The 27,784-nt window shown below is 37.2% G+C and overlaps 5 protein-coding genes and 1 non-coding gene across 13 annotated transcripts; 4 read left to right on the top strand and 2 right to left on the bottom strand.

Moving 5' to 3' along the window:
• The first annotated feature begins 173 nt into the window (after window positions 1-173).
• On the top strand, window positions 174-4,321 carry LOC117636303 (protein DJ-1 homolog C). The gene is made up of 8 exons (XM_034370740.1): window positions 174-500; window positions 706-906; window positions 1,321-1,470; window positions 1,567-1,746; window positions 2,586-2,663; window positions 3,117-3,317; window positions 3,448-3,585; window positions 3,665-4,321. Exons 1-8 carry the CDS (start codon window positions 252-254, stop codon window positions 3,875-3,877), a joined length of 1,410 nt encoding a protein of 469 aa, XP_034226631.1. The 5' UTR covers window positions 174-251; the 3' UTR covers window positions 3,878-4,321.
• Window positions 4,322-4,421: 100 nt separating this feature from the next.
• On the bottom strand, window positions 4,422-4,494 carry TRNAE-CUC. The gene has a single exon. It is a non-coding gene; the product is annotated as a tRNA-Glu (tRNA).
• A 557-nt stretch (window positions 4,495-5,051) lies between these two features.
• LOC117637106 (bZIP transcription factor TRAB1-like) lies at window positions 5,052-8,872 on the bottom strand. 3 transcript variants are annotated; one of them, XM_034371900.1, is made up of 5 exons: window positions 8,732-8,863; window positions 6,634-7,926; window positions 5,750-5,821; window positions 5,629-5,658; window positions 5,052-5,454 (listed from the first exon to the last, which is right to left on the bottom strand). In XM_034371900.1, the coding sequence occupies exons 2-5, from the start codon at window positions 7,744-7,746 to the stop codon at window positions 5,380-5,382; spliced, it is 1,290 nt and encodes a 429-aa protein (XP_034227791.1). In that variant the 5' UTR covers window positions 7,747-7,926; window positions 8,732-8,863; the 3' UTR covers window positions 5,052-5,379. The 3 variants fall into 3 exon arrangements, with proteins under 3 accessions (XP_034227791.1, XP_034227789.1, XP_034227790.1); XM_034371899.1 differs by having other exon boundaries at window positions 5,069-5,454; window positions 6,634-7,793; window positions 8,732-8,872; XM_034371898.1 differs by lacking the exon at window positions 8,732-8,863 and having other exon boundaries at window positions 6,634-8,658.
• A 2,604-nt stretch (window positions 8,873-11,476) lies between these two features.
• On the top strand, window positions 11,477-16,942 carry LOC117612197 (pentatricopeptide repeat-containing protein At4g33990). 2 transcript variants are annotated; one of them, XM_034340954.1, is made up of 4 exons: window positions 11,477-11,673; window positions 12,210-14,535; window positions 14,632-14,886; window positions 16,739-16,942. In XM_034340954.1, the coding sequence occupies exons 1-3, from the start codon at window positions 11,666-11,668 to the stop codon at window positions 14,662-14,664; spliced, it is 2,367 nt and encodes a 788-aa protein (XP_034196845.1). In that variant the 5' UTR covers window positions 11,477-11,665; the 3' UTR covers window positions 14,665-14,886; window positions 16,739-16,942. The 2 variants fall into 2 exon arrangements, with proteins under 2 accessions (XP_034196845.1, XP_034196844.1); XM_034340953.1 differs by having other exon boundaries at window positions 11,480-11,673; window positions 12,210-14,886.
• A 1,334-nt stretch (window positions 16,943-18,276) lies between these two features.
• LOC117637914 lies at window positions 18,277-19,034 on the top strand. The gene is made up of 2 exons (XM_034372966.1): window positions 18,277-18,733; window positions 18,831-19,034. Exons 1-2 carry the CDS (start codon window positions 18,445-18,447, stop codon window positions 18,920-18,922), a joined length of 381 nt encoding a protein of 126 aa, XP_034228857.1. The 5' UTR covers window positions 18,277-18,444; the 3' UTR covers window positions 18,923-19,034.
• Window positions 19,035-20,373: 1,339 nt separating this feature from the next.
• On the top strand, window positions 20,374-25,188 carry LOC117638266 (cold-regulated protein 28). Of its 5 annotated transcripts, none has more exons than XM_034373403.1 (5): window positions 20,374-20,716; window positions 23,091-23,270; window positions 23,372-23,615; window positions 24,260-24,369; window positions 24,538-25,188. In XM_034373403.1, the coding sequence occupies exons 1-5, from the start codon at window positions 20,552-20,554 to the stop codon at window positions 24,637-24,639; spliced, it is 801 nt and encodes a 266-aa protein (XP_034229294.1). In that variant the 5' UTR covers window positions 20,374-20,551; the 3' UTR covers window positions 24,640-25,188. The 5 variants fall into 5 exon arrangements, with proteins under 5 accessions (XP_034229294.1, XP_034229293.1, XP_034229292.1 ...); XM_034373406.1 differs by adding an exon at window positions 21,656-22,498 and having other exon boundaries at window positions 20,625-20,716; window positions 24,260-25,188; XM_034373402.1 differs by having other exon boundaries at window positions 24,263-25,188.
• Window positions 25,189-27,784: the final 2,596 nt, after the last annotated feature.

The following is a 27,784-nucleotide window of genomic DNA, read 5'->3' as shown; positions in this document are numbered from 1 at the left end:
CAAGCTAATTTGTGTCCAATATATCTCATAAAAACATCATCTAGCATCGCTAATTTAATTTATGAAAACGAAAATGAACCCAGAAATGATGAAAATTAAGATATAACTTGAGGAGAAAACCACCTTCGCTGAAACGACGCCGTTTTGGACTCAAGTGAAGTGGACTGTGTTTCGGTCCAAGAAAGAAAATCCTACCGAGCCCAGATAAAGGTCCACTTCATGATTCCAGCGCCAAACTGGGAATTGCGTCAATGGAGTGTCTGTCTTCTATTCTCTCACCGACCGCGGTGAAATTCTCTTATCCAATGCTTGCTTCAATGGCTGCCTCTGCAGCTACTGTTCCTTCTTTCTCATTGAAGTCCATGGCCTCTGGACAGCAAAGAACAGCTACTTCAAAACACTCGGCAAAACCCACTAAAACCCTCTCTGCAACAACAGCAACAAACCCAGTTTCTAGTACAACCAGCACAAGCACAGCCACATCGCTACCTCCCAAGAAGGTCTTTTTCCAATACCCATTTGTCCATTCCTCTAAATGCACCAAACCCACATGAGCTTCTCCATGTGGTTGCTGAGAAAATGGATGAATGAAATGACAACTTTGGCAAAATGGGTTCTTGGCTTTGTGATATATTTTTTCTTAGCAACCAAAGAAGCTCAAGTGAGAGCGTTAGTTGAATTTTTGGGTTTGTTGTCTATGCGCAGGTTCTGGTTCCAATTGGGTTGGGGACAGAAGAAATGGAAGCTGTCATTATAGTTGATGTTCTGCGCCGAGCTGGTGCTGATGTCACTGTGGCCTCGGTGGAGCCACAGCTCCAAATTGAAGCTTCTTGTGGTACCAAATTGGTTGCTGATACCTCCATTTCCTCATGTTCCGATCAAATTTTTGATCTCGTGGCTTTGCCGGTCAGTTGTTTTGAACCAATTTTTGTTAAATTTCATGAATTTCTAGTATTACTAAGTAACTAGCAGAAGACACGTAATATTTGTCGTTGAGATTCTTTTAAAACAACCGAAGTTCGTCAAATTAGAACGATAGCTATAGAAAGTTTTCTTCTTTTTGGCCTAGAGCTGGAGAAAGTTTAACAAGAAGAGTCAAAGTGGGTATCTATAGTTGGAAGCAAAAAATACTGTAGGCACAAGGTAGTTTACATGCTGGAGGTGTTATTTTTGGAATTATTGTGATGCAATTACTGCCCTTGGTTTTTGTCTTTTGATTAACCAATGGATATTAATATTAGGAAGTTTGGTGATAAGTTGTATGTTGAATTGACAAACTTATAACAGCCGCTGATTACTGTTATGTATATGACCCTTAAGGGAGGAATGCCTGGCTCGGTGAGGTTAAGAGACTGCGCAGCACTGCAGAAAATTACAAGCAAACAGGCTGAGGAAAGGAGGTTATATGGAGCTATATGTGCTGCTCCAGCAGTAACACTTCTACCATGGGGTCTTCTAAGGAGAAGGCAGGTGGGTTAACTTCGGCTTAGTGTTGGTTAAATTTTCATAGTTTTGTGCATTTCAATGTAGTTTTCCGGCTAATGGTTGTCTAGTGTGTTATGCAAGACTACATGCCACCCTGCATTCATGCACAAGCTTCCAACGTTCTGGGCAGTCAAATCAAACATTCAAGTTTCAGAAGGGCTCACAACAAGTCGTGGCCCTGGAACTTCTTATGTGTTTGCCCTATGCCTAGTTGAACAGCTATTTGGGGAATCTGTTGCCAAGGGAATTGGAGAATCATTGGTGAGTGCTGAGCCCTGTCTCAGTTTTATGTTCATTATACGAGCATAGGAGCGAGTGTTCAGATAATTACCTTAAAATTATAGATCGACTAAACAATTATATACATAGGTTTTAGATGTACCTCCAGATGCCAGGATTAATTGTGTTCTAAAATACGTATATATTATTCTTATAAGAAACAATTGTGTCCCAAAATATGATCATGTTCATTTAAATTTTGTCAATTGGATCATCTGCATATAATCCTCTTGTACCAAGATATTTTTACTAGATGGGAATAAATGGAAGAAACGGACTTTACAGAATACTTACTCCATTTTTAGATCTTGAAAAGGTGAAGGGAAAGTAACAGGGAATAGAAAAATGCTTAAACAAGAAAGCTCATTTCTAAGCAGTCAGAAAGTTCCTTTTCCTATGTTTCCCAACATTCATTTAGGGCTTTAAGATTCAGAGTGAAATTGGAATATGACGAGTAGCTCAGATTTGAGGGAGATGTTCGAAATAAAAATCTACATTATTAAGGCTGGTAATGTGTCTTATATTGGTTTAAGGGTCTGCTTTTGACGTACAAAATACAAAATTAATAGAAAAGATATAAAAGTTATTTGTGAACCATACATTACCTGTCTAAGAAGTCAGTAGTATGACTTTTTTTGGTTCTTTTATCCAAAAAAACTCTTTGTCAGATTGTGTCTCCAGGAACAGACTGCCTAAACTATTGTGCTTTGTGTCAAGTAAATATGTATGTATCTAGTCAGATTCGTTGTATCCATATGGTTTTTCCCTTTCATTATTTTTCCTGATAATTTAAAGCTAATACCCTGCCTCTCTTGTATTAGTTGGTGTGCCTCGATGATGATAACTCTAGAAAGCAAGAGTTCAACAAAGTTGAGTGGTCTTTTGATCACATCCCTCGCGTAAGTTTCTTTTGTTTCTGTTTCATTACTGAATTTTTTGTCACTTCGATCTATGGACACGCAGTTTGGTTTTCTATTGACCAATACCCTAATGGAAAACAGAAACTGTCATTCTTTGGTGACCCATTACCGAAAGAAAGGCCGAAAGTTTTCTTCTTTTTCTTCTTTTAACAAACCCACTAGAAAGAACATATTTGGTAGGTACCCAATCTTGGTCCGGTGTTTGGAATGTTCTCTTAGATGAACAAAAGATATGACGATAAAACTTCATCTTTACATTCTTTTTCTTTGACTCCTACCCTTGCTCACAGTTCACCTTTTGCTTGCTCTTTTCCATGCTTGCCCAGATTTATTTATAGTTTTATCTTCTGCCTGTCAATGTGGGTATTCGTTATTTCTCTGTTTTTCCTTCGTTTTGGCCTAAAAAGCCTTTTGTCATTCGAATTCATGTAGGTTCTGATTCCAGTTGCAAATGGTTCTGAAGAGATTGAAGTAGTAACTATTGTAGATATTCTACGACGAGCAAAGGTTGATGTAGTAGTTGCTTCAATTGAAAAATCAGTGCAGATTTTGGCATCTCAAGGCACCAAAATCATTGCTGACAAGTTGATTGGTGTTGCTGCAGAGTTAACTTATGATTTAATCATTCTTCCGGTGAGACAAACGAAATAGTTAGTGATAAGTTATATTTGGCTATGTCCCTTCTGTGGTGCAGAATCAAAATAAAAGCCAAAACTCCATAATTAATTCATATGCCTTCAACAGTTCTGGTTCATTGTAATAGGGAGGAACTGCTGGTGCTGAGCGGTTAAACAAATCTAGGATTCTAAAGAACCTCCTCAAAGAACAAGAACTAGCTGGAAGAATATACGGAGCAGTCTGTTCCTCACCGGGAATCCTACATAGACAAGGCTTACTGAAGGTAACACAAAACTATTTCTCTAATTTTTGTTTTTGTTTTTGGCTTATATGATTCCTTATGCTTCTTTTGCTAAACATAGGGTAAGAAAGCCACTGCTCACCCTTCCATTGTAAGCAAGCTGACAAACGAAGTGGTAAATGGCACCAAAGTAGTGATTGATGGCAAAGTGATTACAAGCAGGGGACTTTCTACGGTCACAGACTTTGCATTGGTTATTGTGAGCAAACTATTTGGTCATGCAAGGGCAAGAAGTGTTGCAGAAGGCCTTGTTTATGAGTACCCGAGGAGTTAAGATGATCTGGACTCAGAGCCAAGTCCTTGCGGATGGAATGCAATCTTCATCCCTTAGCCATGAAGAGTATAGACTGTCAGATCACATCAGCCTATGGAAGCAGAATCTTCATACCAAACAGTTTTGGAAAATGGATGTTCGAAAGTATTGAGTTTGTCCACGTTGTCCATCCATTTCTAAAGTGATTCTCTCCCCAAACTGCTCGACATTACGATTAACAACTTACCATTTTTTAATATGCAGAGACAGCGAACCTTCAGTAATTTATGTGAAAGAGAATGCATTTGAGATGGAAAGGCCTGTAAATTTTGTAGCAAATTTTTGTTATTTGTTACTTGTTGTAAGTTTAGGTGTTCCAGGCTTTTTAGCCACTCTGTTTATTTTCATGAGAAGTTGATGAGGAATTTGAAGGCTGTTAAATAAATGTGTGCAAATATTGATAAATTAAGATGGCAAAAAAAGAAAGAAAAGGATTGTGTCTAAGATAATTGCTTCGATTGAATTGTACCGTTCTCTGTTAAGGAAAACTTAAACCAAAAAAGTATTCCGTTGCCGGGACTTGAACCCGGGTCTCTCGGGTGAGAGCCGAGTATCCTGACCAACTAGACTACAACGGATTGTTGTTTAAAGTACCTTTGATAACATATTTAAACAATGGTTCATTTATCTACCTACCAAGCAATTTAATTTCAGTTCCCACGAAAACTGATACGTGGCGGATGAGGTTCTGAGGTGAGTAAAATGGCCTTTTCTACGATTTGTAAATTCTGAGATGGTGGAGCCTTTTGAAGAATACCATGAGGTAGGTTAATTTGAGGTTCCATAACTTGAATGACTCATAATGTTTATAGAAGAGAACAAAGTTAACATCATCAAAACTGTGTCAAGGGAAATGGCTTTTTGACCTTTATGTTTTTTGGGCCATCTAAAAGAGAGAAACTCGTAAATAGGCTTGCATTTGATTTGATTTTCATATAAATTAAATACCATCACAAAACAGGTTAAGATTTCAGTTTTTACATCTCCAGCATTCCCTCCTCCACCTTCCCAAAATACTAGAGCTGGGAAAAATACGAAAAGAACAGTACTTGAATACGAAACCCAAGTGAACAAATCTGAAGACCTGAGCCAATTCGTTAATTGAATTCAATTCCTTTATGCATGAAAATAAAAGTTTATGAAGGCCAGAAATGTATTAGTTATTTAGATGGACAATACTAAAATAGTTTACACATGACTTGCTCAATTATCCTAGACTCTCTCTGCAATCAAAATGAGAAGCAAACAGCGATCATACCACTACAAAAGTTTAATCTACAAGATGAGACCGTAGTTTGTAATTTACAACTCAACCACTCCTCTCCTATACAGACAGCTACCTACTGTTTCTAGTATAAGATTGGATTCAGATAACAGATACAAGCTCCAATCTTTGTACCATACTACCTATATGTTTGTAAATCAAGCACTCATCTTACATCTGCAGTCCAACTTCATCCAAGTTACCAAGGGCCGGTCAATGTCCGTCGTAAGCATTGCCTTTTACCTCCCCTTTGCCGCTTCACTGTCTCCAAAATCTACCAAAGTATTCAAGAAAGAAATCTGTCAGCCTACTTTGGCAGTCATAATTTACCAGAAATTCCTAAAGGAACGTTATCGTTTGCCTCATTGGTTATGTTAACTGGGAGCAATAAGACATCACATAAAATGTAAGGCAGTGAGGCACTAGAGAAATAGGTACAGTGATGTACCTGATCTTTCTGCATTTCCATTATTTCTGTCTGCAGAAACCACATTAACGTCAAGCAGCGTTAGCCAAACTAGGACAACCAGATGAATAGCCAATAATTTTTACTTAAATAAATTATATACCTGTTTTCTCTGTAATTCTTCATTCATTTCTTTAAGTTTTGCAACTTCTGCCTCTAGTTCCAAGGTATAGGCCTGCAATAAATCGAGAAGAAAAGGTTATTAAAAAAATGTATCAATCATGTTTCTTAAACAAAAAAAGTATGAACAAAGCAAAGCGCCACTATTCAAAGAGCCGATTCTAGGACCAGAACTCAGAAAACATATTAAGTTCAAAAAATCCCAAAGATGATTAGCCTTCCAGAAATTGTGTCAAAATTAAGAAAGAAAAGATTAAACACTTTTAAATTTTGTACACGATGTAAAATACATCGGCAGTGCAGAAGGCTGCTTTACACATTTATGTCGTCATAATGAAACTGACAAAACCTCTTCACTGGGGTTCATCAAATATCAGTAGGATTCTATGGATTTTTAGGTAGATATGAATCAGCATTAGCAGACATAAAAGGACAACCCACCTTGAAGTGGTGGACTGTCCATCTATACACCAAAACATAACTAAATGAGTATAAACATATGAACTTGTCTGTTGACTGCCTATTTTCTCCCACGTGGCATGGCTACTTTGTGCTTGTTTAACCATAGTTTTTGTTTAATTCGTTAACAATTCTGCTGGTGTGTGCAGATATCCCAAAGTATGCATTTGTAAGGTTCTCACCAGAAAACTATGCATATGTAAGGATCAGCGCAAATGCATGTTGATGCACAAAATGCCACCAAACTAGACATCAAAATATAGGTCTAAAACTACAACTAAACCCCAAAAACCACTTGATTAACAAATACAACAAAGTTAAGCCAAATTCAAAAGACAATGAGCAACAAATTGAGATAGTACTTAACAGATAAATAATGTATGATGGCAGCATAACCAATGTAGTCACCTGTTTACGAGCTCGGGACCTTGCAGCAGACTCTCTGTTTTTTATCATTCTCCTTTGCCTTCTCTCAACTACTTTCTCCAAAGCTCCATTGGACTTCCTTCCCCGGCTAAACATGTAAGGAACTGGTGACAACGACGATGTATCCCCACTGCTCTTAGCAATCACATCTGGTGATATCTGATTTGTGGGAGATCTTGCTGCAACTGCACCGCCCCCAGTACCTAAACCAGTCATTCCAATTCCTGCACCTGGAAACCCACCAACTTGAGTGAAAACAGTGTTCATAGAAGGTTCCACAACCCCAGTCATTGGTCCCCTGGTTCTTGGGCTTGTTAACTGAGCATTGTTTGTTAAATGCATAGAAGGGGCAAACGCTACATTTGTAGGCTTGGGGAAGAGTGGCTGCTGTTGTGGGGGCAGCTGCTGTGTTTGTTGCTGAGAAGATCTAACTCCACCAACATTAAGTGCTAAATTGGGAGACTGGTTAAGAACCGAATTATTGTTATCTGCAACTCGATTACCTAAAAGACCATTGGTTCGACTTGGTTGTTGAAATCCGGGAGCTAAACCATTGTGGTTATTTGGACGGTATAATTCACCATAGAATCCACTATTATTAGGCCTTACAACTGGTTGGACATCTTCTCTCACAACCCCTGCTCTCACCAAAAACTCCTCCAAAGTCATCTCTCCCAAAGTTTGTTGTCTCTGTGGCAAATTTGAACCCATAGCAACAGTATTATATTTAGCATCACTTGTCTCTCTAATCAAGTCTTTCCAAACCTCATCAACTGTCTTCTGACTAAGTGTTCGTGGCAAAGTTAATGACCCTTGTCTCTGCAAATTACCCCCAGGAGCACTTCCTTCTCCAGCCCCAGAAGTAGATGTCACGCCTTGAGTCTCTTCGGCAGTCCATATATTTTTCAAAAGTTCATCCATGTTCATAGATCCAAAATCCTTTCCAAGTCCACCTATGGTGTTCTGGAACTCATCGAACGTCAGAGAGTATACAGAAGGCTGCCGGGCCAACGTAAAATTTCCTGCTGCCTTCCCACCATTGCCTTCCCCAGGTGGTGCATCACCAAAGTTCTTGAAGTTGAAATTAGACCCCATCTTCTGGCACCTTGAAATACTAGTAACAGCTAGCTGTGCAAACTTTCCTATATATCCATCCAAGTAGAACACACATAGTTCAGACAAAAATCAGGAAAATGATAGGCCAAGTGAAACAGTTCTATGCATGAACTGAATTAGAAAACCCAAAAGCACCAAACTGCATACACAAAAAACTTTCTGCATAAACAAAGAAATAAGAGAATAAATTTAATAATAGCTTCAGAAAATTGGAGACATACAAAGACAACAACCCCCTCAGAGTTCCAAAAACAGACAAATGTCCAAAAACAAACTTAACAGCGGCTTTATTCAACCCACCAACAGAGGCTTGACAACACAACTCAAACCATTAAAGTCAATATCTCACACAAGATTCTATTGCCTAGAATTACTTTCTGAAGAACCAAGAATGTGAAAATGATCAGAACCAAACAAATTGTTCATCTCCACCTGTCCAATATATTCAGATAAAAACTGTGATGACAAATACTTTTCCCAGTAGCTTCAGATCCACAAACTCACTCAAACCAACATAGTACTGGACCACTAACAAGATCTTCCAAAGTTCTCCAGCTCCATTAAATCATAACAACATCAAAATCTATACTCTCATAACCATTATCCAAGACCAACCCATTTCTCCAATTTTTGTTCATCACAACCAATAATCAAAAAGCTTAAACCTTTCATTAAAAAACCAAATCAAAACCCTAACCATATCTTACTTCATACAACAACAAAGCTCAAATAACCCTGTAATCTGAATCCATAAATTTGCTTCCTTGACCAACAAAAAACAATTACAGCTAAAATAATAAATATAAAAAAACCCGCTAAAATACTAAGATAATTACTAAGATGTATTAAAACAGATAAAGACAAAACCCAATAAACAGAAAAAATAGCTCAAATGAAAAATAAACAAAAAGACAGAGTTAGATAGATAGAGAAAGAAGCATTGAAAGAGAAGGACTTTATTTACCTTATTTTCTTTTTCTTTTTAAATTTTCTTTTTGTGGAAAATTGGGAGTGACTGCCTGGTAAGAGAGAGAGAGTGTCTGTTTCTCTGAGCTTTGGGTGTCTGGGTTGTGTGGAGGCGACAAGTGTCTTGTGCCGCCTCGACACGAGTCGCTATTTAAAGACGGTTCGGAGGCTAAGATTTCGGAATTGTTTAAATTTTTTTAATATTAAAAGTGGTTGGGTAGCCATCCATATCTCGCAACGTGGTCCAATCAGGGCCTGAGATCGTGATTTGATGTCTGCCCAATGTGGGGTGGCGACGTGGGACGATCTGAGCCGTTGAAGGGGGGTCTCCGACAGGTTGATTGGACTGAGAGATCTTTTGGTTGGTTTTATTGGTCGAGAACAGTGGCAGTATGAGGATTTTTCTTTTTCTTTTTATTTTATTTCTTTAGTTTTTTTTTTTTTTTTTTCCTTCTTTCGTTTTCTTGTTTGTTTGTTGATGATTTTGTAAGTCAAAATCCCAAGCCCTTTTGGGAAAAAGAGTCACACTTATCAACTAAAGATAAACAGATGAGGAAGGTGTGTGTTTATGACTTGCTTAGGAACAAAACTTTGACTCTTAGTTGCAGAACATGGTGATGTTTTGATTGGATAAAGTATGGATGAGTTCATCAATTATGGTAGCATTGAGCTCAAAGTGGCAGAAGTCAATACATGGAAGGTTCAATGCCTTTTTGTATGTTGAAAACCTACTTGGATGCATTTGGTCATGCCCTTGCTTTCAGTGTTGTACTTAGGGAGATGATCTTGCAAACAAAAGAAAAAGGTCTTATCTTTCTTTTTAGTTTTAACGTTTGGGTAAGATAGTTCGGTCTTTTCGATAGTTTCGTAAGCTATGGTATCACACTATAAATCATTATCAGGCATTACCTCAACGTAATTCAATTTTTTGGTTTTCTATTCCTTTGATGCTTGCGTACTCAAAATAGAGAAGTCAAAGAATGTTTTGTAAGAACTTTATTCACATGAGTTGGACGTGTGAAGTCAAAAATGGTTGATTTCATTGGTATAACTTTCTCATTAATCGAGGACAAAACCACCCTTAGATTAGGGTGGACTGTAACCTAGTACAAATTTGTCCACTCCACCACCGCCTTTTTTGAGAAAATTTCTAGTTTCGTCCTTGCCCATTAATTCACAGTAGAATCCACTATTGTTAGGCCTACAATTGGTTGGACATCTTCTCTCACAAGTTCACAACCGCGAATCTCACCAAAAACTCCTCCAAAGTCATCTCTCCCCAAGTTTCTTGTCTCTGTGGCAAATTTGAACCCGTGGCAACACTATTATATTTAGTATCACTTGTCTCTCCAATCAAGTCTTTCCAAACCTCATCAACTGTCAACTATCTCTGCAAATTACCCCCAGGAGCACTTCCTTCTCCAGCCCCAGAAGTAGATGTCATGCCTTGAGTTTCTTCAGCAGTCCATATTTTGCCCACCCCACCATCTCATCATGTCCCAAGAGAAAGCTAGTTAGCCCACTCCACTCTTGTAAATATTTCTAATTTCGCCATTGCTTATGTACCTCTTATAAACACAAATATTAAAACTTGAGATTGCAGGCATACAAACTTTTGTGCATCATTTCTTTACAACCTGGCTATTGTGCATCATTTCTTTATAACCTGATGTTTTACCATGAATTTAACGACAAAATACTTATTATTCTTCTAATATAAGAACATTATGTCCCAAAGTGAGGTTTAATTTGCTCATGTGGTTGGTGTGAAGTGTGTAGAATAAAATCCAACAAAATCAAATTTATAAAAATACAGGGATTGAAGAATAGTGAAGGAATCGCGCATGTGAATATAGTGGGCCATCCCTTATCAAGAGCTCAGATCCAAATAAAAGACGGTGAAAAGATGCCACGCCTTTCCCCAACAATAAAATTACATCAATCTGATAAAATGGGTACTAAATTTGTGGCACTGTTAGTGGGAGGACAGGCGCCACGTGTAGCGCTGTGATTCCTTTTCGTACTAAAAAATGGGGGAGGAGTAATGGTGGGCCCGCACTAGAAAGCCGCTTCAGATGCGACTGAATGTGGTGGCGTCATGCGATTACGGCCCAAATAAAAAAAATAAAAAAGGAAAAAAGAAGAAAACAGAGTTTGGTGGCGGCCAGGAGGAGTACGTCCTGCTTAAGCATGTTCAGGAATCTCTGATCAGATCAGTTGGCCAAACTTTGAGGGCACTGCCTCAGTTGGACTTGGGACTTGGGAGCATGAGTACATTGTGAGATTTTTTTAAGTTTTCTTTGGTGTAAATAAAAATTTGTGTTGAACTCGTAATAGTATAGTATATTCGCGCGACTATACTGTTTAAATATTTAAAAATATGTAAATATATAGCCGTACGGCTATACTATTTAAATATCCTAATATATTTAACCAGCATAGCCGCGCGACTATATAATTAAAATATTTAATTATATTTAAAAAGTATAGCCGCACGGCTATACTTTTAAAATATTCGAACACACACTGAAGGACGATTTCAGGCCTGCGATTGAGGGATTTTCAGAGGATGTGATTGCTGATCCATCTGAATGTGTGTACCATTTACACCGAATCGAACTGTTCCATCGCGAAGCCATCGCTTCGTTTTGTTCAGGTGTTGTTAGTCGGGTCGGGTCTTCATTGGAAATACGGGTTTTATTTTACCCGTTTCTACGTGAAACTCCTCTTTAAAATTCCACGGTTCTGATCAGATCAGATATATCCAACGGCTACAATAGCACCGCATATAAGCCCACCCCTCATTAGAGACGAGCTCATCATCTCTCTGAGCTTCATCTCTAATCTAAAACCCTAAACCCTCACTGGTGGGAGGCATCCTCTGTTAAGCAAGTCCATTGAAACGTTCGGAATTTCTCTGAAACCTTCATGTATGTTCAGGTAGGAACCTCCATTACCATTCCCTCTGTTGTTCTTTACCCTACAGTTTGTTTTCTTGCTGAGAAATTCTTGAAAAACAGATGGAACTAAATCTTCTAACTTCAAGAAATTTCATGTTTTGGTGTAATTTTCAAGTCACATTAAGCAAATAACTTTTTTCTTTCTTTCTTCATAATCTATACTTTAGAGTAGTATATGAGTGAGAGAGATTGGATGATTGGAAGAGCTGAGTGATCATTTCACAACATTTCTAATTACAATCAGTATGTGTCTATCTATTTAAAGATGAGCTTCTTTACTTAAGGAACAACCATGGAATCCCGAGAGATAAGCATCCTTGTATATTATTACTGAATGAAACATCAATTTTTCATACAGGATTATATTATATATTTTTTCATATTTATTGTTTTCACTGTTTTAGTGATCATGTTTCATTTGTGTGTTGAGGAAGGGAATATGCAATTGGCACAGTTCATTTTGTTTACTCAAGCTTATTCACTGCCCTGCTGATGTTTTTTTATATCTGTTTCCAGTTTGGTGCCCACCTGCAAAGGTAGGCATGTTTCCAAATTTTTGCCCTCGCTTGGACTTTGTTGCCAATTGTTCTCGGCAGCTACAAATACTTTGCAATTTTCATCAGATGGCTTTGCAAATGAGAACAAAAATGATGATATCGACCTTCTATTCCAATCCTGCACTAACGTTCACCATGCTAAGCAACTCCATGCTTTTCTTGTGGTATCAGGAAAAGTTCAAAATATCTTTCTTTCCGCCAGGCTTGTCAATCGTTATGCCTACCTTGGTGATGTGTCATTCTCTCGCATCACCTTTGATTTGATACCGAGGAAAGATGTCTATACCTGGAATTCCATGGTATCTGCTTATGTTCGCAGTGGGCATTTCCGTGAAGCTATAGATTGTTTCTCTCAGTTTTTGTTGACCTCCGGTCTTCGACCTGATTTCTACACATTTCCTCCTGTCTTGAAAGCTTGTCAGAATCTAGTTGACGGGAAGAAGATACACTGTCAGATTCTAAAGCTCGGGTTTGAATGGGATGTCTTTGTGGCTGCTTCCTTGGTCCATTTGTATTCCCGGTTTGGTTTTGTTGGCATTGCTCGTAGATTGTTTGATGAGATGCCAATTCGAGATGTGGGTTCTTGGAATGCAATGATTTCTGGATTTTGTCAAAATGGGAATGCAGCAGACGCATTGGATGTCTTAATTGAAATGAGATCAGACGGGGTAAAGATGGATCGTGTAACTGCCACAAGTCTACTAACTGCTTGTGCACAATCAGGTGATATCTTAAGTGGGATGTTGATTCATTTGTATGTCATAAAGCATGGACTAGACTTTGATCTGTTAATTTGCAATGCTTTGATTAACATGTATTCCAAATTTGGTAGCTTGGGGCATGCACGGAGGATTTTTGATCAAATGGACATAAGAGATTTGGTTTCATGGAACTCAATAATTGCCGCACATGAGCAGAATGATGATCCAATGACTGCACTTGGATTATTTTATTCGATGCAACTACTTGGAATTCAACCCGATTTTTTAACACTAGTTAGTTTGGCCTCAATTTTAGCTCAGTTAAGTGATGCTGCAAAGAGTAGGTCTGTTCATGGATTCATCTTGAGGAGAGATTTTTTTGTGCAAGATGTTGTCATTGGAAATGCAGTTGTGGATATGTATGCAAAGTTGGGTGCTATATACTCTGCACGTACCGTTTTTGAAGGACTTCCTATCAAGGATGTGATATCATGGAATACTTTGATCACAGGTTATGCTCAAAATGGTCTTGCAAGTGAAGCAATTGAAGTGTACCGAATGATGCAAGAGTACAAAGAAATAATTCCAAACCATGGAACTTGGGTTAGCATTCTACCAGCATATACCTCTGTAGGAGCCTTGCAACAAGGGATGAAAATTCATGGACGGGTGATTAAGAATTGCCTTGACTTGGATGTATTTGTGGGAACCTGCTTGATTGACATGTATGCAAAATGCGGGAGATTAGATGATGCATTGTTGTTATTCTCCCAAGTTCCCAGGAAGAGTGCAATCCCCTGGAATGCCGTAATTTCTAGTCATGGAGTTCATGGGCACGGTGAGAAAGCTCTGAAGCTATTCAAAGATATGCTAGATGAGGAGGTTAAGCCAGATCATGTAACCTTTGTATCGTTACTGTCAGCTTGTAGCCATTCAGGTTTGGTCGATGAAGGTCAATCGTACTTTCATATGATGCAGGAGCACTACAGAATCAAGCCTAATTTAAAGCACTATGGCTGCATGGTAGATTTGCTTGGTAGAGCTGGGCATTTAAACAAGGCATATAGTTTTATAGATAACATGCCTGTACGGCCTGATGCTTCTGTGTGGGGTGCTCTACTTGGTGCTTGTAGAATACATGGAAATGTTGACTTGGGCAGGATTGCCTCAGAACGCTTGTTTGAAGTTGATTCAGAGAACGTGGGCTACTATGTTTTGTTGTCAAATATTTACGCAAATTCCGGGAAGTGGGAAGGTGTGGAGAAAGTGAGATCCCTGGCCAGAAACCGGGGACTGTCAAAAACTCCTGGGTGGAGCTCAATAGAAGTTAACAACAATGTCGATGTCTTTTATACTGCAAACCAATCTCATCCGAAATGCCAGGAGATATACCAGAAGTTGAGCGATCTGACTGCGAAAATGAAGAGCCTTGGTTACGTTCCCGACTTCAGCTTTGTGTTGCAGGATGTTGAGGATGATGAGAAGGAGCACATCCTCAATAGCCACAGCGAGAGACTGGCAATTGCATTCGGACTCATCAGCACTCCTCCGAAAACTCCCATCCGGATCTTCAAGAACTTGCGGGTATGCGGGGATTGCCACAATGCAACCAAGTTCATATCAGTAATAACAGAGAGGGAGATCATTGTAAGGGATTCTAACCGTTTTCATCATTTCAAGGATGGAGCTTGCTCTTGTGGGGATTATTGGTGACAACCAAATATCAATCATGTAAGATTGGAAGGTACATTTTTTAATTCTTCTAGGGTCTGTTTGGATGGGGGACTTGAACAAGGGATTTGGGCTTCCATGTGCCCAATTACCCTATTTGTGAAGCCCAAAGAAGAGAACTTCATGAGATGAACGACCACAAATGGGACAAACCACAACCAATGCTGACGAACCACGACCAACACCGACGAATCACGAACGATGGTACAAATTCTTATCCCTTTCCTTTTCTCTCTGTGATTATTGGATTCAATGTTTGATTCCAACTTCTTTTCTCTGATTTTGGTTCAATTTGTGATGGATTTGGGGTTCAATTTTGACTGGGTTAGAGTTTCTCAGATGAAGGTTTAGGGTATCCACTTTGCCTTTTGTGTGTGTTCAGATTTGGAGAGTTGGGTAGTGTTGACTGCAAGTGGAGAAGTGCAAGGTTCAGATACAAAATATTCACAAAAAATAACAAAATTGGTATATAATTGAGTTGGGGTAGTATTAATTCTTGTTCTTCATCTCTTTATCCATGATTTCTACTTCAGTAACAGCAATAACTGTCTTTTGCTAAATGAGTGGACGGTTTCTATCTAAACAAATGGAGTGGAGCATAAGATGTGAAATTCCCAATATGAGAGGAAAAAAAAGGAGGAGAAACATCCCAAAAAGAAAAAACGAAATCAGATTCTATATTGAAATTGGACATACTTATAGTGATTGGGAAGGCGCCCCCCCCCCTCCTTTAGGTGTGACTATGAGACCAAAATTGATTTTCAACCTACTACGGAGTACAGACCAAAGACATTAAGCATGTCATAAGTGGAGTTGAAATAGGGGCTGCAGCTAAGTTTAAATTGCAAATGGTTATATTTGCACACTTTTAAAATAAATAAAAAAGAAGAGAGAGAGGGGGGGGGGGGGGGGGGTGGTGGTGTGTGGGGCGCAATTATTAATTTATGAGCAAATAGACATTTGGTAAAACAGGAAGTGTGATATGTAGCCTCTTAAGTTATAGAAAGTGTCCTGTTAATTTCTATGTTTATGCTGCTTTGCTAATCTGGTTATATGTGGTTCTATTTGTTTGGTTAGGTTGAGTTGATGAGTGCATGACCTGTTCTGAAAAGTGTCATAACAAATTTCAAAGGCAGAGCAGTACGCTCTTTAAATATACAAATTTGCAGATAAATATGTTCTTTAGATATTAAAAAAATGCTGATTTGAATACAATGGTAAAGCAATAGGCTCTTTGAATACAATTGTGAAGCAATAGGCTCTTTGAATACAATGTTGCCCACGAGAGCAACTCTCACTGTTAACTACAAGAGTTGCTCTCATGGCCTCCTTCCTTCACCTTGCCTTTTAGCTTTGCATTTTATGAAACCTTTGACCAGTGAGAGTTGTACTTTCTTCTTCTTTTTCTTTCTCCCTTTAAAGCAAAGATTGGTTAAGGTGAGCGATGGTTCTGAATGATGTAAGATTAGGAGATCTATATGGTTGGCGTGCTTGATGGTTCTGAATGATTGAGATAATTGTTTTGGATTTTTTTTGTTTTTATATTGACAGTTTGTGATTCAATTGAGCGTGTGGTTCTGGAAAACCACCAGGAGGGCTATGTAACTCATAAGTAGTTGGACTTTGGTTTAGTTGATGCAACTTATAATCCAAATCATAATTTGCTACGAAGGGAACACATATTTAAATTACCTTCTTGTGTTATTTTGTGAGCCGAGAGTTTTTTGATTATCATGCAACTGTTTATTCTTCCCAGGAGGAGTTTTCCTCTATTGCTTTCGTTCTGTTTTGCTCTCAAGCAATGTATTTCCTTTTATTCAAAGGGGGATTCTTGGTTCTGGTCTTTTAAGTTCAATTTCAACTATTGGATACATTTATGTGTTGCTTACTTGCTTGAAATGGTGACGCAGTTTCTGTTGTTTGAGACCTATCTAACAAAACCTGAAAAAAGAATGAATTGGCTGGGTTCTTGTAAAATTTTAGAGCTTATGATTTCAATTGAATTTTTGAACATGATTCATATTAGTTAATTTTTGTACATGATTTGCTTTCTCAGTCTAGGTGCAAGATTGCAGCTGAGTGCTAGCTTGGATGGACATTTTCTGATCAAAATGATTAAGAAGTCAGGATCCTGATTATTTTTATTTTTATTTTTTTATAACTATTGTTTCATTGGTGAAGATTAATGTATTATTGTTTCACCTGTTCTGGACTTTAATGTCCCGTCACTTCAAAGTGCCTCATCCAAAAACATTGCTAATGATTTTTCCAACTTGGTGCCAGTTGAACTAGAAAAGCCATGGTCAAATGTACAAGAGGCACCAACTGCCTAATTGATGCTTGCATATGAAGCCATCATTTTGGCAGGAAAGAATACAACCTGTTGATTTGTTGATCCCACATCAGTTACGACTCATTCCATTTGCCAGCCTGGGTCCAGTCACCTTGCTTCACTTTGACACCATGGACTAGAAAGAAAATAAATAAAAATTCTTGGGAGGGCTAACATGTAGCCTAGGCGTAGAGGCATATATGGGTTCTTTCCTTAGAAAACAAATATCTATTTTTGGGGTATTTTTCAATGTTTAATTTTAAACGCCTGCTTTGGGAGTTTCTTGACTATTGGTCTCATATTCAAACCTCCATAACATTGGTAGTGTGAGAAACCTCCTCCCTTTGTAATTTAAACTATCACTTATATTAAAAACTTTGAAAAAAGGAGAAGTTGGAAGGGTAAATACCACACGTGTGGATTGAACCAAATTAGTAGTTGGAAGGTTGGAAAGAAGAGGAAGTCAGTCATATTCATGCTCCGTCCAAAATTGTTATAAGCTTATAACAACATTAAATTAATTACTAGCCCCTTGGCACATTTTATTTTATTTTTAATATTAAAAAAAGATAATTTGGATAGTTATGTTCCATAAAACTTATATTTGATTTGTTTTTAATTTTAATTTTTTTAATATGAAAAAAATTGTGAATTTACCTTATTATTCTTATTTAATTAATAATTTTAATTTTTAATGTTTGAATTTATCAAGGGCATTTTCTAGTATTTTGAATGTTTCATCATTCTCAGTCTTTTGCTTTATATACTAGCCTCTCCTCACACCCTTTCGGGGATACGAGAGGTTTTTTTTTTAAATTTTAAATTTATTTTAGAATTAAAAAAGATAATGGGTAGTTGTGTTTCATAAAAATATAATTCATTATCTAATTTTCTTTTAATTTTAATTTTTTAAATATGAAAAAGTGTGAATTTATCATATTATTCTCATTTAATTAATAATTTCAATTTTTAATGTTTGCATTAACCAATTGCATTTTATGGTATTTTGAATGTTTCACCATTCTCTTTCTTTTGTTTTATATATATAGATGGATATAGATATAGATACATAGATGATGTAATTTGAAAAATATATGTATATTTTTTATATAATTAAAATAGGATTGGAAATTCAAACTTTGAAAATAAAAATATTAAAGTTAAAAATTAAGGCCCACCAACCATGACCCACTACGACCTTACTGTCATCTATGTAGACCCCTCAACCATGGCCCACCACTACCTCATTCTTAATTCAACTCTGAAGTGGCAACCAATCAAACCCTATCTATAAAAACCTTCCCCGCCGCCGCCCAACCGGCGAACTCACATGGATAATATTACAATTTAACCTACACGAAATCCCAAACCCTCGTCCGCCCCGGCAGCCACCGAAACGACGACGCATAAGACATTCCAGCGGCGAGCCCATGGAGAATACCCAAGCGCCACCGCCTCGACCTCTGTACAAGCAGAACTCGTGGTCGCCCGACACGCTCCGCGACGAGACGTGGCAGCGCCGGAAGAGCAGCTGCAGCGCGCGCCGCCTCAATCGCAGCAAAAGCGTCTCGGAAGACGATTTGGAGGAGCTCAAAGCGTGCATTGAGCTCGGGTTCGGGTTCGATTCGCCCGTTATCGACCCGAAACTGTCCGATACTTTACCCGCCTTGGAGTTTTACCACGCTGTAAATACGCAGTGCAGTAAGAGCTTGTTAACAGGTTGGTTGATATACACCGTCGGATTGATTGATTTCACCGTGGACTTTTTTGATCCGACGGATGATAATTGTTGATTTTTCTTTATATTTTGTTTCAGAAGTTGGTGATGCGGAGATGTTGAAGATGAGGTTGAGGCAGTGGGCCCAGTTGGTCGGTTGCGCGGTTCGGCAATCATCTTCTTCTATCTAAATCTCAAAAATATTTTCTCAATTGTAAATTATAAATTTAATTCATATTTATTTTATTTTCTATGTCAATCACTCCATTTGTTGAATTTGGAAAAGTCGGGTATGTTGCTACCTGTGGTTATAAGATTTGAATCTAACCATATGCCTTTGGAAGTTTGGCGACTTTATCATTGTCTCCTACGACAATTGCAAAAAAATATCATAACACATTCACATAAAGGAAACTTTTAGAAAGCACTCATATATGTCCTGCCTGGATTGGATATATTTTGGGATTTCCATTTTACTTCATAGTTATCATGTATCGGTCGTGTCAGTTCACCAAAGCAGCGTGTTCACTCCCTTACAATTAAATTTGAATCTTCTCTTCATAATTTATTATAGTAATGTAGGATGTCACATTGTCAATAAAAAACATGTTACATGACTTCATGACTTCAACTTTTTCCCAAGTTGGCGTTTTGATCCATGAATACAATTATTGAATTTTATAGTTCTCACACTTTGTGACACGTAACATTTTAGTCATTCTTCGTCGCAACAAAAATTATCATTGTGGGAAGTTGAGATGTCACAAGGGTCTTGAAGAAGTGAATCAAATCGCAGCCTTAGTAAGTGAGTTGAGCCCTAATCAAGCCTTAATCACTCAATATATGCGACAAATCAAACCCAATCACTCAACTTCATTAAAATGGACCTGTTTTACATCTCAAATAGATGGAACTCCAAAGGCTATGATATTATTAACCTTAACTTTTAACATGTTATGTACCATAACTAAATAATACCAGTTATATGATATGAAAGTTTCTATCCAAATTTTGAAGCAATTATAGTGTAGTATAGCTATGTCGTATAATTTGTTCACATTTATAATATAAGTAGATATTTATTGATAATATTCCTTAAAAAGAGAAAATATGTATACAAGCTATACCATTCTATAATTTCTTCAAATATTGATCCAATGATCCCATTTGCTGCTACAACTCCGACTACAAAAAATGGGCACATACTATTTACATCACAAATGTTTATCCATAATTCAAATTTTACGACGTATGCTTATCACTTTATCCCGTCAATGTCATGCGACAATGAAAATCCCTACTAAAATTCTTCTCCGCCAATGCATTTTTAACCTTGTTCCGCCGCGAATGCGACCGTGAAAAAAAAATCCGCACATAATCTCTCAATCACCGCACGTGAGAGCTACAGTCCCTTGCAACCGAATATGCCCCAAAGTTCCGAACGTACCGAGTACGACACGAGGACACGCTCTTGAGCAAAGAAAAATATCTGTTGCTGTTCTGACCAAAAAAATAACAAATATCTCGCTGAAGATATTATCTCCCGGCTGACGTGGCACCTGCTAATACAGAGAACACGTGTAAAGAGCACGCCATCTGGAGCCTTTATAGGCCCCAACCACAACAAAAAGCCCTTCTCTCTCTCTCTCTCTCTCTATTCACATTGTTCACGACCTCCCCGGAGTGAGAGCGAGAGGGTTTTTCTTTTTCTGCTAAATTTTAGGAGCACATTTTTCTTTTGCTCTCTCTTTTCTCTTCCGAGAGCTTTCAGAAACGAGGCCGTTTCGCATTCCGTCCGACCAGAGAGGTGAAGAGCAGTGATGGGAGAGAATATCCGGGAGAATATTCCGCTTCCGAATTCGGATCCCGAGCGCCGGCCCGAGTTGACTCGGACCATCTCCAACTCCTCGTCGTCTTCTTCGTTCTCCTTCACTACTCTTGACGCTTCCGAGGAGCTCCCGCTTTGTTGCTCGCATGCAACACTGGTAGATTCCATTTTCTTCAGTTTCCTTCCACTTTCTTGCTATTATTTCTTCTGATTGACTACCTGTATTTGTTTCTTTTTTGTTTTTGCGTTAATATTTATGTATGATTATTTGTTATAATTGCTGCTTTTGCTATGTGGTGAGAAGATATAGTGTATTTATTGAAGTTTGATTGGTTGAGTTTTTTTTTTTAATGAATTTTTTCAGGTAGATATTCAGATTGTGAGATTTGCGAGCTGTTTTCTGATTTAGAACTGTCATTTTGTGTTTTGCATGTCATTTTTTAGAATAAATTTGTATTTTTTCAAGTATTTATCTTCGGTCTATTTACTGTCAAGAAGCGTTTTAGATGAAATATACAGAAGAATGAGATCTCTCCTATAGACACAATATTGTGTGATTAAATTTGAGAAATGTAGGGTCTCATTTTTATTTTTATTTCTGAAATTTTGGTGATACCTCTTGTTTTAAATTCTTTGTTTTGATGTCTTTGACCTTTATGGTGCTGGTGTCAAGTTATTTTGAGCTGCAGTTAGATTCATAGTGATGAAGATAATTTTCTGAACTCTTTCGTTAAGGCTTCTATTTTATACAAGGAAATTTGAGTTGAGAATTGAATCAAGATTGGATGTCACATTTTGAATGCTTCCTTTAACTGTGACAGTCAGCTGCCTATTTAGGACCAGAATAAAAAAGAAATTAAATTTGTTGGAGTTGGAGATATGGAAGCATTTTTTTGCTTTCTGTTTTCCTTGATAGGTAATTTATATGGATGTTATTTCCGGTCATTTTTCCTTTTTCAACTTTTGCTTTTGGTTTGACGCAGTGGAGTTTTGTGTTTTACAAACTTATTATGAAATCTTTGTTATAAAAAGCCACTGTCATGTATAATAGGACTCAACCTATCTTTTTCTAGAAATGAAATGGCATGTGTTACAGGTGCTTCTTTTCATGGTGGTCAGAGGTGTTGGAGACAACTTCTTATAGTATTCAAAATAAAGTTTTCCTTTAGATTAACGCAGAATGTGACTAGTTGGAAAGAATTGTGATTCATGCAAAAGGTGACCAGCTGAAATCAAGAATCTGGGACCAGGCAGCGGCTTCTAGGGCAGCATAATGCCTAAGAGAACATCACGACCCCTCCCTCTGTGCAGTTTCGGGAAATACGGTTAAATGGATAAGGAGGTGGCTAACTTTGATTTTTTGGGTGGTACATGAATTGTAAAAAACAAAAGGTTTGAGAACTATACTCCTTATCGATTCAATTAGATCTTTAGGGAAAGGTGACGTATTTGAAGAACAGTCTAGAGAACAAGAAACAAAAGGTTGAGAATTTTATTTTTCAATCCATTCAATTAGGTCTTTAGTGCCTGTTTCTTTGGTTATGTTCTCAAATAATATTTTTCGAGAATAGTTTAGAGAACGCCAATAAATATTGGGAACGTGCTATTTTCTTGTTATTGCTTTATCAAGAAACAGAGACATTTAATTATGATTTTTGATGTTCTGAAAGGCTGCTTAGATAATCCTGTAGAATAGATGATCCTTCTGAGATGATTGAAGCATCCTGAAGAATGAAATCCACTTTATCTCAACAAGATTCCCAATTAACTAGTAGATATCTGTGCACCAGATAGCATAATACATTTTATACTGGTGTCTAAATCCTTTAGAGATCAATGTAAAACTATTGAAAAGTAAATTGTGATATATATTAGACATTCTCAACGGAAGAATGATGTTGACCATTACAAGAAGATGACCTCTCAGAATATGGTGAAGGTCAGTGCAGTAATTAATTTTTGTTACATGTAAGTTAATATATTTTTCCAAGAGGATAAAAAGATTTGAATTAAGGGGTATATGGCAGAAGGTTTTTTAGAAGACGAACAATCAATGATCAGTTTATTTTTAGTGTGAGAGATGACATGCTCATGATAATCTATATCCACAACTTGATTGAGTTGATTTTGTCATGGATTTTACTCTCATCAAATTAAGGGCTGAGATCTTTGAGTGTTTTATGTTTAGGAAGTAGACTATTTCCTTGATTTATAAAGCATTGGCAGTCAAATTCCTTTCGTATTAGGGTTTTGTAGAGGTCCCTGGTCCCCTGGACTTGAGGGTTGTAATGATTCTCCCTATCTTAGTTCCTCATTTATGCACGTTCTAGTTTAGGAATTTGGTTTCATGTTGAAGTGTAACAACAATAAATCTGTAGCTTTTTACTGAGACCATTATATCTAATATTCTTTTTCTCTCAATAATCTGGAATATATAATTCCCGAATGCAGGTTTTAGTCTTATACCTTCTAAGAGACCTGTCTTTTTTTATATATGTTTAGACTTTGACATCGATGATGTTCCATTGCAGGGTGCATCCACAGAGTGGACAAATGAAAAGCACAATTTGTATCTTGATTCTTTGGAAACATCATTTGTTAATGAATTGTACCATTCCATGCGTTTGCGTGACTGGCATCAACAAAAGAATGCTCGAGGGACACATTCATTGCAAGAGGTCTCATTCAAGACTCAGAATTCTTCTGACCAGGTCAGAGTCAAATCTGCTATATCTCTTTTGGTTGTGTGTGAGGATGTTGGTAATGGCCCATTTTGGTCATCTCGTTCATTATTTTCTTGGGTTATTCGCAGTTCATGGTTGTTCAAGATGGCTGCTTGCAGAAGATCAACCTTCGAAAGAATGAAAGTTTGATGGAAAGCACAGCTAATTCTCATGTTACTGTGAGAAGTCCATGCAGATGTCATTCTACTCTTGCAGGCAAAAGCTGCACCGTTTCATCTTCTAAGACGCTGACTTTAAAAAAGTTACATGCATCAGCAAGAAGTTCAGAGCAGAACCTTGTATGTCATCAGGATTTGGTTGGCAGTATTACAGGTACTCTGACTCACTTTGCTTATTTAGGAAATTCTTTCCTTTCATCTCCTAATAATTGATATGCTCTTTCAGATTTTTTTCCCTTCCAAATTTCCTTCCCTGTCACGCCCCCCCCATATGCACGGCCACACAATGTGAATGCACGTTAATACAAGATACAGAATCGTGCAAATAAATGTGTTTTGTTCTCCAGGATACTAAAATTAATTGCTATATCTGTGCACTGGTAGTAGTTTGACTAAAATTAATTGATCTGTCCATGTTCCCCAGATTAATAAGCCTCATGGTATATGGCTTCTGGTGATGTTGCGCTTACATATACATTTATGCCTACACATACTTGCATTATAAATATACAAATTTTTCTGAAATTTTGGTTTTTTTCTTGAGTAAATTAGTAGCTACTTTTACATTTGCAGCACACGTCCACACGTCACAAATACGAACATGTAAAATATATTTTCTGAACTTTACCCACCCTTTCGCTAGATGGTGATTGTGAGCTCTGTTGACATTACATAGCATCATTGTTTAACTTTAATGTGTGTGAACTGGCCACTGCGTATTGAGAATTCAATCATATGCTTTAATAATTCATGTGCTTCATTTTTCTTTTTGGGGTTTTGATCATTGTCTTCTCACAGAAGTATCTGGTCAGAACTTTGTGGATGAAGACCATGGAGGGAAGCTAAGCAATGCATCCAAACCAAAAAGGCTTAAAAGAGTAGCAGCTGATGCTTCCAGCAATGATCAAGTAATGTCTACAATAAACACAAAAACGGAAAGAAAAAAAAACAACATTTGGAATAAATTCTGCATATTGATCTTGCTTTACTTATCCCACATAAGATCCTGTGATTATTATTCAGTCTTGATTGTTAGGGTTCTCATTTTTTATTAATTTCCTCATGTGCCTTATCAGATTGTGCCATCAGGAAATTTTGATACAAAAGAGGTTTCTATGGCCCATAATGTTCTCTCTGAACAAGGGCATAATCTTCGCTATTTCTTAGGAGGAAGCTGAGATACAACTTAGTACTGAAGTCTGACAGGTAAGCAGTATCGATACATCGAAAAGATGGAGATATGGTTATACTTTCCATTTTCTCCTATTTGAAGATTCCAAATGCAAAGGCTGATTCTATTCTATCAGTAGCTATTCTTGTTGTGAATGGTGTTCGGGGTAATGCTACCGTTGGACTTTGGGCAAAAGTTCACAGGGAAGAAATTATATCTGTTCAGCGATATGCTCTTCATCTTTTAGGATTGGTAGATATAGGATTTATGGAGTAGATTTAGCTGATGAATACACATCGATTACATAGGTCTATCTGGTCATTTGCTGTTCCTTTTCTCCGTTTTTATTTTTGTATTTACTGCATTTCAAGTAGAACAACTTCTAATTGATATAGAAGATGCGTAGTACAATTTTGGGCTGTATGGCAGATGTCTGGATTTCATGGGGCTGACCTGAGATGTCAATCATGTCCTCTTCCACATTCATGGAATTCCATTGTTATGAAATTACAAATTTATTTTGTTATTAAATTCTAATAAATTTCCATTAGACCTATGATCTATCACCTCAGTAAGATTTTAGAATTTTATGTTGTCTTCGTTTGTCTGATCTGATTGAGTTTGAGTATATGACACGCCGTAATTACAGAATTTCCAATTTGTGTCAGCGAATTGCCCCTTTATTTATTTATTATTATTTATAATCCCCGTATTTCTTTATTTAATTTTATGACAAGTTTTCCTAATCTTTCCAGCACGTTTCCAAGAGTTTCTTAAATCTGATGGGTACCTAACCCTGTTCTACTACTCCTTTATCATGTAGAAGGCCTAATCCTGTTATTGTAATTTGTGGATTAGCTTAAGTAACTAAGGGGGCGTTTGGTATCCTATTTAAATGGGGAACGCAAAAATTTTGTTTTTTTTTTCCTTAAAAACAAGGAGTTTTTAAATCTATTCTTAAGATTCAAAAACTTGTTTGGTATGCAACTTCAAAACTGTTTTTAAATCTTAAAATTTTGAGAACTTGTGGGTTGTTAGAAAAAAAACTGAAAAAATAGATATTTTTTGTTTTTAATAATTGGGGTGTTTTTTTGGTTGTTCTTGAGTTTGAGTTTTTGAAAATAGGGTTGCCAAGCTATAAGAAAAGATAGTTTGCAAGTCAAGTATTTTCTATTTGGATCATTGATTAAAAACAAAATGTTAAAGAAAGAGTAACTAAAATCTGGACCCATATATTCTTAATCCTAGGAGCACTTTAATAATCCCATCCGGAGAAATGGGTCAGGATACTCGATATATGCTTATGCTAGAGATGGTAAAATAAAGTAAAACTATAAAGTCCAAGGCAGATGGGATTATTCTTCAAGTTATGCATGTGTGTTTGCGGTAGATGCTCTTAATTCCTTCAGCTTCAGCTACAAGTCACTTGCTACTATTAAACATTTTTAAACAAAAAACTACGTTTTGTCCACACGTTGCTTACATGGCTTCCACGTCCACAAAAATGCATGACCCACATTATTTACATCATCAGGTAACATAAGCCACATTGCTACATGGAGCAAAGTCAAGGTGGCTAATTGTAAACTTTTTTTTTAGGTGGTAATTGCATACAAACCTAAATGCATGTGTAAATCTCTATTTAGTTTTTTTAAAATATTCTTTTTATTCTTTTGAGGGCCTTTTTTAGTGAGATGAGTGATAGGATGCTAAACTCATACACACTACACGAATTCTAGGATTCAAATTCAGGATCTTGACTGAGGGAGTAATTACTCCAAACCACTATAGTAGTGGGTCATTTACAATCCCCATTTAGTTTTTTTTTTTTATATCAACTAACTGATACGAACAAGATGAAATGTAATATTAAATGATGATATTCAATTAAAAAAAAGGCTTAAATGTTAAAATGATCCTTGTGTTTTATTTATTTGGCCAATTTAGTTATTGTGTTTTACTCCGTTAGTCAATGTTGTCCATTCCGTTAAATTATTGTTTAAAAAATTCATAAATGTTATTTAAACTAATTAAAAATCTCTAATTATTTAATACAAAATTAAATTAAAATTTAAAAATAAAAGAGCAGCCACCACATTCCAGGGGGGAAGTGGCTGGGTGGGATCGCTCATGGTGGTTTGGTTTTGGCTACGGGAGAGAAGAAGAGGGTTTAGAGGTTGGGTTTCCAAATTTTTTTTATTTTGTTAAGAGAAACAAAAATAAGCACAAGGCAGTGCAACAGTAGGCTAGCAGGTAAGCTTAATAAGATAAAGGATAAGCATGATTGCTGGAGCCAACAATCCATTTGTTCTTGTTCATCCTTCTTTTCATGGCTGTCGAGGCCCTTTTACTCTTGCTAATGTTTTTATCCACCCCATGGATTGTATTATGGGCATGTAGAAGAGATTGGCGGTGTTGATGCAAATCGGAGAACTTTTTATTAGAGGGTTGAATCGGTGGTGATCAATCGGAGAATTTGAGGCTTGCAGGCTTTTATTTTGTTAATCATTAAAGTGAACTTGTAATTTTTTTTATTTATTTAAAACAATTACAGTTTTTATTAATTTTTAGAACTTTAATGAACTTTTTTTAATAATAATTTAATGGAATGGACAATATTAGCTAACGGAGAAAAACACAAAGACTAAATCGGCCAAATTAAAAATACAGGGATTAAATTGGCCAAATGGTTAAAACACAGGGACTATTTTGACACATGGACTATTTTGATATTTAAGCCTTAAAAAATACCAATAAAAAGAATTAATACAAGTGTGTTGAGGCCCAAAAATCCAAGGGGCTAGGCCCAAGGTGATTATTGGCCCAATAGGGACAAGTGAACACAAGGAAATTTAGGGAACAAATTAATACGAGCTACGAGCCGCATGCTACGTCAAACAAGCACGTGCGGGGAGACCCAAAACATGCTAACTTTACAAAAAACATGCTCACTTCTATCGAATTCGGCTATGGCCTGTGATGATAGGATAAAAAATCCAAGCACAAGCGTAGGTGTCAGAACCGCCATGCCAACACCAAGATGTGTTACAAGCTTAGGTGGACCCCAGCCACCAAAATTACCCGGGGCTTGCTTGAACGGGTTGTGGTATGGATGGCAACGGGCTTTCACAGGACCCATTGACGAGCCAAGG

The sequence above is a fragment of the Prunus dulcis genome, chromosome 8 (assembly GCF_902201215.1).
Source record: "Prunus dulcis chromosome 8, ALMONDv2, whole genome shotgun sequence".
In the NCBI taxonomy this organism is placed as follows: Eukaryota; Viridiplantae; Streptophyta; class Magnoliopsida; order Rosales; family Rosaceae; genus Prunus; species Prunus dulcis.
The sequence above is the reverse complement of the archived record's forward strand: the minus strand, read 5'-3'. Positions and strand labels throughout refer to the sequence as shown.